At 42.9% G+C, this 9,264-nt stretch overlaps 1 protein-coding gene across 1 annotated transcript; it reads right to left on the reverse strand.

Moving 5' to 3' along the window:
- Positions 1-1,585: 1,585 nt before the first annotated feature.
- PHALS_12057 (C2 domain) lies at positions 1,586-2,844 on the reverse strand (the record flags this gene model as incomplete). The annotated part of the gene is made up of 3 exons (XM_024727528.1): positions 1,586-2,308; positions 2,363-2,701; positions 2,767-2,844. 3 exons carry the CDS (start codon positions 2,842-2,844, stop codon positions 1,586-1,588), a joined length of 1,140 nt encoding a protein of 379 aa, XP_024578096.1.
- Between the last annotated feature and the right edge of the window lie 6,420 nt (positions 2,845-9,264).

The raw sequence follows: 9,264 nt of genomic DNA on the forward strand, positions 1-9,264 counted from the left end.
CCCGGCCTGGGAATTGAATTCTGGACCTCCCGGTCCTGAAGTGAGCGGCGTACCACTGCACCACAGGATCGGTAACAATAGAGATAGCAGAGCGGTTGCATTTAGTATATATCAAAATTGCGTAAAATTTTAATATATATTGCAGGGCTTAAGATTTGTGCGTTTGTTAACGCAGGTTCCTAGCGTCAAAGATTCCTCTGTGCAAAGCTCGCGGTGATCCAGATGCTGAATGCCAATAAAACTTGTTAACACCCAATTCTATGGATTTGAATCGGGACATATTTACGGTCGCATACACCGTCAATGATAAATAACTCTTTTTATCGCATTTGTATCTGCCCGTTTTGTGCTTGGAAAGCCACAGATTGATGGCGTATTGCTCATGCGTATAAATATGCTCAACATTGCTACCATCCTAGCAGAGACGCTGTAATAGCCTAGTGATTATACAACAATCAACGATCTCATTGGAAAGCGTCACGCACTCATTCATCTGATTCGTGACACGATAGCCGATGCTGTAGATCTGCAAAAAAGCGCGAATACTCGGTGAATATTAAAACCAATCAAGTTCAATATGGTTGACCATGTCTTGCTGACCACTTTGAATTTGCCAAAGCTTTGATTTGTCATTTCGGTTTACATATGTGAAAATTAAGTTTCAACAGCTCACTTAAGTCTTTGAAATGTATCGGTGATGCCTATACTATCGTTTCATGTTTCCATGCCGGATTTAACGTTGACAATTGAAGCCTAACGTGTCCTTAAGGATAAACTGTCTTCTGCTTTTCATTCTGGCGTTGATGCTTCCAATTTGTGTTATTGGCTTCGGTAACACGCTGAGGCCGCTATTCCACAAATCAGCCTTGATGGTATTGTGGTGGTAGTAGTCGTTTTATTCTGAGGCTTGTGCTGGTGTGTTCATGGTTTGCTGCTTCTGAAGGGGGTGAGAAAATGTTGGGGGATGTGTCATTTATCGCTAAATGCTTTAGTGTCAGTGTCAAAAGGCTAAGGAAACATTGCCACTATCTGTTCGACTATCGGGTTAAAGTCTAGAAGATATATATGCACTGTGCTTGCTTGGTTCGGCATAATGTCTTTTTAGACTCATGTCATTTCTTTATAGGAAGTTAATGCATGCGGGTTGGCTTGCCCAGTACAGGTGGTTTGCCCGTGGGTATGAGAGTCAAAGTCAGTAGTTATCTATGCACGCTGGTGCCCTGCGAAAGAAATTTGCTTTTAATTATCTGTTTGCACTGTTATGACTAATTTTTAAGGCTTGCAGATATATAATATCGTTGAAAAAAACTGTGTGCTAGTCCGAGCAAAACCATGCACTTCCGTGAACTGTACGGCAGCATGCCCGAATTCGTACGTCACTTTGCCCTCTTCATAATCGGCTGGAGGTAGACGGTAATCCTCCAGTGATTGTTAAGCAACAGTCATTAATGTGAGCTTGTAATTTTGGAATATGTGCATGTCTTTTGGTAGTCTCACATTTGCTGTAATTACAAGTTTTATGCGAGACTAAATTTAAGCTTTTAGTACGGTATACAGTATAGAAACGTATTTAATTAACAGGTTTTTAATCCCATGCGTCCAAAATCTCCCTACGCCGTTTTACCAAATCAGCATCATTGCGATTTAACGCTTCACAAACGATACCCGGAAAATTGTTTTCCATTAATTGTTTCAAACGTGGCAGGCTTTCTTTGTGTGGAGCATACGTGCCACTATTGTTGTCAATCACTAGTTTGCGTGTGCCGTTCTTCGTTTTTTCAATACGAAATTCACCCGCGTACTTGACCGATTCGGCAGCATTTGAGTGGACCATGTGCTTTGATAGCATATCTTTAAAGAAACCGGCGCCTGTTTCCGAAAAGAACCAGCCGTTTGATGTGATTGCGTAGGTAAAAAGCACAGGCTTTTCATCACGCATTCCATTGTGGAGAAGGTGAAAGAAGTCACCAGGAGCCCTAATCGTGCCATATTTCGTGCTTTTCTGGTTGTGCTCATACACCAAAGCGTGTTGTGTTTTGACCAGTTGACGTAGAATAGGTGCCTCTGCATGATCCGGTGAGAATACCCGCTGAATTTTTTGGTAATGCTTGTTCCAGTGATAGTCGATAGGCATGTATAGAGCGATGTTATGTAGTTGAACAATGTAGGCTAACGACTTGATATTCTCATCTTCAGACGTCAACTTCTTAAACACGCCTGCTGAATAGCTGGAATGTACCGAGTAGCGAACAGGACCGACTTCCTCTACAACTGCATCGTCATCGGCATAGACCTGAGTGAAATTGACCTACAATATATTTATCATTAGCACAAAAAGCTGAACATAAACATTCATGCCCACCTTGATGCTCATGATGCCAGCATTGCGATCGTCTTGTGTAATTGGTAGATCGAACTCAGTGTCCACATCATAGATAACACTAAGAGTGCTGAAGTGCGCCTCTCCAAGTTCGTCCTCCCCGATCATGTCGGCGTCAAACAAGGCAAATTTGAAGTGTGAGTCTTTCGGAACGTTTTTAAAGTAGAACTTTTCGTTCCATTTGGGATTGAGAGTACTAAAGGCTGGACGTGTCCAGGCCATTGACTCGCCGTCAACCTTAATCACGGTAAACGCATCACTTGTTGAGAGGTGGCCCTGAAAAGCTGCTTTGATATCCAGGTAGTCACCAGCCTTAATACCCTATCAATGGAAACATATTATTGTTAGCAACGTCTACGTATAGAAAACCATAGTTAAGCTCTAACCTGTGCAGACACAATTTCGAGATTCACGTCGAATGAAGCACCGACAGGCGTGCCATGTAGTGGATAAGATAAAGACATCTTTGTGTGTGTGTTCTGCACCAAGCAATGTAAATCCAACAATAAGGCATCTTCTAAGAAGTTTTGGTCCAGTAGTTGCAGACAGTCCAAACAAAACAGCAGGATGTTTGCAAATATGACATACAGTGCTGTCTGCACTAAATGTCGTAATCGACAGGCGCAGATACGAATATGATCGAATCCATGAGAGCTAGTTGGTTCATTTATGATTTAACGACCCATCCCAGGTAAAGGTAGTCCCCACATCTCGTGAATTTCTGAGCTTGACAATCATGTTCTAATGAATGGGTCAATACGATAGCACCAAAGCGTGCCCAGTTCTTTTTCCACCATCGATGTGTCATCCAAACACTGAAAGGCATTGTTTAGCCTTTATTCATACAGTAGCCTGTCTGTTTAATAAAAGAACTGTACATTGTGTCGTAAAAGCTACATTTTTATGATCTTCATATACATTTGACATTAGTATTGCCTCGTTCTCACGACTGCCGTTTTGTTTTTTTAAACTCTGTTTCTTCTGATAACAAAGCCTGTTCGACTATATATTAAATGTAGTATTTCTCAACTACTGTATGTACACTTTGCAATCCTGTACCCATATGGACATGATTGGACGATCTTGCTTCTAGGTATTGTACCTTGCAGCTTGCGTCAGCTGCTCAAAAAGTAAGCCGGAGAAACATGAGTGTGGAATGATGGATTGTGCTGAAGTTGCTTCGGAAATAAGCTTGGCTTTGTGTTCGATTCTGCCCAAAATTCTCGATGATGAGCATAAATGGCAAAGTGATGTTTCTGGCTTTTCTTACAAATTTAATTAGAAGACAACCAAATATAAACGTAAGCGACGTCTTACAATAACAACTGTTCAAAAATTGCAATATTTTCCAATGAAGTTTAACCGTTACATCAGGAAGAGTAGTATGCCGATAAATGCTCAAATATATTGATCAAGCTCTTTCCTCAAATTATTTTTTATTGTGATAAAATACCGGCTACTAAAATTCTGGTAATTAAATGTTTTTATGCGAATTAATTTTCCGATGAAAACTCTAATTTCCGATACTGCTATACCATATAACGTTAAATGAACCCATTGCATTTACTTCGAACGATCGTTAGATAGATTGAATTTAAATTAGTCTTGCCAATCGGCACCATACTTGATCGTTTTGTACATTTATGGCAACTTATATCGGATAATCCTTTCAAATCGCTTAAGTGCACTTGGCTTGTATTTGGATCGGATACACCTACTGTCCCTCGGCGTACCGACTTTCATTTAATTTCTAAACAAAGCGATACACCCTTCTAAAGAGTTAATTACAACTTTGTAGTTTCCTCTCACTATTCTCAGTGTCGGACGCTTTATTTGCATAGAGTGTTTGACCTACGGTATGGTTCGTCTTATTCTTAGTTTCTACCACAAAGTCTGCCCCGATCCGCCGAGTTTGCTGCTTCTGGGGTTTATTTTAGTCTGATGGTTAGATGGGATAGCTTCTATCATCTTGATGAAGCCCGCACTATGTTTGAGGGGTTCCAGGACATCATGCGTCCAAGCAGACTTTCCGTCGGTTGCTTTGCCTGTCCATCTCACGGAACAACTCGAGGTAGCCCAGCAGCAGCTAAAAAACGAGCTACGCGCAACACCCCATGAGCGGAAAAAATGTGTTGAGTGCCTTTCCAGCGTATGAAATGTCTCAAGCGTGAGAATCAACTCACGGGCAGCAAAACCTTTGCACTATAAGCCTGTAAGCGCGGTCTGTATGACAAACAAACTTTTAAGATTGACCTCAAAAGAACAAATAAATCACGCCACTAATATTGAAGTCAAATTGCCGTGCACCTCGCACAAAGAAAGCTTCGTGACTCTCAGAATACATAAAAACGAAAAAATGATGAAGTATTTACTTTATTATGATGTTCTTAATCATCATACTATTGTCCCTTGGACATAAACGACTTGGACAAAACAATGAAGAGTACCTCGAGAAGAAGAATGAATGATACTTGGTGGGTATGAATGAGAAGAGTCTTTGGTCAAAACCGAAGCTTTGGCGTTTCTGATCCCGTTACACATGGTTTGTTTTGTCATGGAGATCGTCTTCGAAAAAGAGACCTCAATGAGCGCCCTCTTAACCTGGAGATCTTTTTTCTTACTCCACGCGTACCTTACAGTACCCGCTCTCATGAGCATAGTTGCACCGTAAGAGCGCTCCATTACGTACTCCCGTATAGATCAACAAGCTCTTGGGGAAGGTGTGGTCATCACGGCACAGCAAGATTTACTGCGACTGTCAGTTATGCATGGTGTAATACTACATTTTCTGCATGTTGTAAGGCCGGCAGCCCACAGGTTCCATGGACATATTCGTTGCGTAGTCCAATCGGCCGACAACCTTAAAGCCGCACTTGGCGCCGCAGCCGAAGTATCTTTCGATGAGAGCGGGCACAGTGACTCTTCAAGCTCCAACCAGACACCGCCGTCCTCGGCGAAAGGCGTAGAGCAGAACTATTACCTACGTCCACAAAGTCGAGGCATTCTTACCTCACCACCTCATCGCTGCACGGGCTGCACACATTGTGAAGAATCCCTCAGCGGAGTATGTTACGCTACTCCGCCGTGCAATTCGCGACAAATCTATATATATTGCATTCGAGACTAAATACAGCAATGAAGTACTAAATAACATGAAAGGTTATCGGCTCTGCTCCTAATGAGCAAACTAGCTCGATTTCTGCACATTGTTACTTAGATCGATTGAAATCAAAGATTTATCTGTGTATGGTGCGCAGAAATTACTACACTTAATAGAACTCTTCTTAACCCCACAACCAGCGGTATAATCTGTGATGACGGAACACGATATGTTTGGTAATCGATCCTCGGGACAGATTTTGAGCTCATCGTTGGTCTAAAACGAGTGAGGGAAATGACGGCCCGAGGGCCGAAACTTCTCGCCGATCACCTTACCAAAGCGCTAAATAGACAGCTTTAGGTCGGACGCCGGTACAAGGTAAGATAGCGCCCACCGCGAGGCCACTGATAATGCGAGTTTGGCCTTCGAAGGGAGCGACAGAGAAAACATTTAGATTTGGCGAGGGAAGCTGAGATGGCCATAAATTCGACCATGCTTCAGCAACCGCGCACTGCACTTGTAGTGTCCAAACTATTAAATTGCACTTAAGAATGGGTGCTAGCTTAAATAACCTCGCTAAAAGAAGCACTCCGCATGGGATCAGCCTAAGTATGATGTAGCCGACACGCCATAAAGTATGGATAGACAGTTTGTCAATAAAGTAAGATGCAACGCACCTTTTTTGTTTGTGGAGCTTTGGCGAGTCGCAAATCACCGCTTTCGGAAGGAAATAGTGTAGCCCGCAAAGCTACGATGGCTTCTGTGCAGAACATGATATTGTCCAAATTGTATGACATTAATAGTGTCAGGGATCTGAAGCAGATTTATTTAAAAGCGGTAATTAGCCGCTGTATTTGGATTAGACAGACTGAAGCGATCGTATATGGCGGATCTTACCGCAAATATTGGCCTAGACACAGGGAGGCGACAGTAGGTCGTGGCACGCAGAGGCGGGCGCTGGCGGAACGGTGAGAAGTAGGTGTGAGCTGCGTCCTTGTTTCAGAAAGGGTATTATTGGAGCTGTAAGTCGCAAGGAGATGGTTCAGATCTTTAAATTTTGAGAATTGCTCTTCCGCTGTGATGAAGAAACTGTCGAGTTAGTTTTTGAGTGTAACATGCCCACCATGAGAAACCGTGAATTTTCGTGGGTGGCGGCGAGATAGAGTATTACTCGTGACAGAAGTGACCTGTGCCATTCTTGAGTTTGTAAGTCTCGCTTTACCATCCCCGACCAAAGCCCGCATTGATCCAGAGAAGGTTTAGATAGACGGCTATTTTAAGCGATCCGAATTCTATTTATCCCATGGTGAAAACCTTAAAAACGTGTGGTGACACGAAATTCACGACGCATGGCAGGCAACTCAGAGAAGCATCGCGATGTTACCGCGTAAGTACTTCGGAGACGTTAGGAAATTACGCCATTCAAATAAAGCAGTTTGTCTGATCATGTATCTGCAAGATGTCTGCGCATATATCCGATTTGGTTCCTAGCAAGTTAAACAAAGCTCACCACAAATTTGCTGTAAGACGCAGATCTCATTCCGACTGAGTGAGCCATGTTAGCAAAATTTTCATGTCGGAAAACGGTGTTCAGTATCCGAACTGATTGCGGTATCGCTGAAATCAGCCAAATAATGTATATTGCACGGACAAACAACAAAGTTCACAATGCCGGTATTGGTGGACGCGTCTTTTGGATAACCGAAGCAGAACAAGCTGCCAGCACTATGCTTGTACCAGCAGGCTGGCCGAAAAAGCACATGGTCCGTTTACATAATACACACAACGCACATCCATGTGCTCACCCATTTGTATATACTGACGTCGCTGTGCACTAAGCCAATGATCTGTACAGACTTAGGGCGAATCTGGTACACCCTGGTCTTTGTGACGGGCGTTGCATTGCAAGTAGCTGCTTGAGCTGCTTTTAAAAGGATAATTTGATATTTAAGCTGATTAAGCTAACTCATGTAAGATTCAAGCTAACGAGAATCAAACGCAATCTCGTCTTCATCCCCGTTGACATATGCTTTGAGTAAAGTGCAGTTTATTTTAATGGCTGAATTGTCACAGACAGCATGAAATGAGCGATATAAATTTGGAATAAACTTATTAGGGGCACCCATAACGCTTAAATCGTTACAGGCCGCCTGCAACCAGTTTATGTGACTTTTGTCTCAAAAAGATATATGGGATATTCTCCCACGATGATGCTTTTTGCACTGTACTAAGTTTTAAAGGTAAACAGGTTAAGCCTCTTTCTCATGTATCTTAAAAACGGAGGCACTGGTCAATCTATAATAATCTTTATCGTTGTGACATCCACCCCAAATCGTGCTTTACAAGTAAACACTTGATAGAGAGACGTTTGCTAGTGCCCCAGCTAAACTTGTTGTATTGGCAAACAGCATTCGCACTCGAGCACCGCCTGCGAGTGTTCTATATGTTTCGCACGACTATGAAAGAACAAGTTGTGAAAGTAGGTATATACCTAGCCATGATGTGGCCCGAACGGCGGTGTCGCCAGACCATTGATCAGATCTATCGCGCTAGGCAGTTTCTGTGGGAAACTCATCCATTATCGGAACGCATTACGCCGTAGTGATAGGGGTATCACTGCCTTAACTTTGTAGCTAATTTCATCACTCGACCAGGCCAGGAACATTATGCAAAGCGCAGTCGAGCATGCTACTGAGCTGCACATTTTCGCCAATAAGCACTGTTTGCGCTGAAAACGTTCTGTATTATTGTAAGCCAACACAGTTCGTCTTTTGTCGTTTCCCTTCTTAAACCGCGCCGAGTGTGAAGATGAACTTTTCTCACCAACCTCGCTTTGCGCTCGACGAGGGAAGAAAGCGTCAATGACGTCACACAGATCCCGCATTGCCATGTGCGCAATATTTGATTTAGAAACCAATATGATTTTGATGCACTCATTCATCTGAACTAAACACGCGTAGGGTGTCTAATCGCCGCTTCGTGGTATTCCTTCAGCAACGTATAGGAGGAATCCTTAATGGTAGCTGTTCCACTCCTTACAGTCAGTGCTTAGCGATTGTTTTCAATGACGGAATCATTAATGGCAATGACCCTACTACTGATATAAATCGTATAACTTCTGTAACGTATTGCAATCTGTTGCACATGTCCCCGAGAGATATTTTTTCCACCCATATCATGGTTACTCATCGGAGGAAGTGAGGTAGTTTTATGACCCCTAGGTTTATCCCGGCCACTTTGATCCCAAACAAATATTTTTGGCAAATTAACTGACCCGTTAAAAGGTGATACTGGCTTAGTTGTACCTTATATCGTAACAAGGATAAACCATCCGTTGTAATTTCAGGGCTTGACATTTTACTTGTAGCTTGCAGTCACCCTTCAACTCCACCAGGTTTAGCCGGAATTCTATGACAACGAGTCACTTTTCATCTTCATTGCTCTGACGCAGGAGACTGTAGCTCAAGGTCTTTTTACCACCCCGCTGAAGTTGCACTATAGGGTCCATGGCATACGATTGTCCATTCCAAAATATAAGCGATAGACTGTAAATGCCGCTATTTACATTATCTTGTACCGCCTTATCCCAAGACATCGGATCACTGTTGCTTTTGCCATCGAAGCTCCACACGAGGTGCCTGGCGCTGCCATTGCTATTAATTTTGGACATTTCTACGCTCTCCATGATGGTCTTTGCAGCTTCAAACCAGCAGCAAAAGCTATCTGCAGCGGGGTTGACGTAGCGCTTTGATTAGAGGAAGCATACTTACGGTCACCCCCCCCC

Source organism: Plasmopara halstedii, assembly GCF_900000015.1.
Source record: "Plasmopara halstedii genome assembly, contig: Scaffold_614, whole genome shotgun sequence".
In the NCBI taxonomy this organism is placed as follows: Eukaryota; Oomycota; class Peronosporomycetes; order Peronosporales; family Peronosporaceae; genus Plasmopara; species Plasmopara halstedii.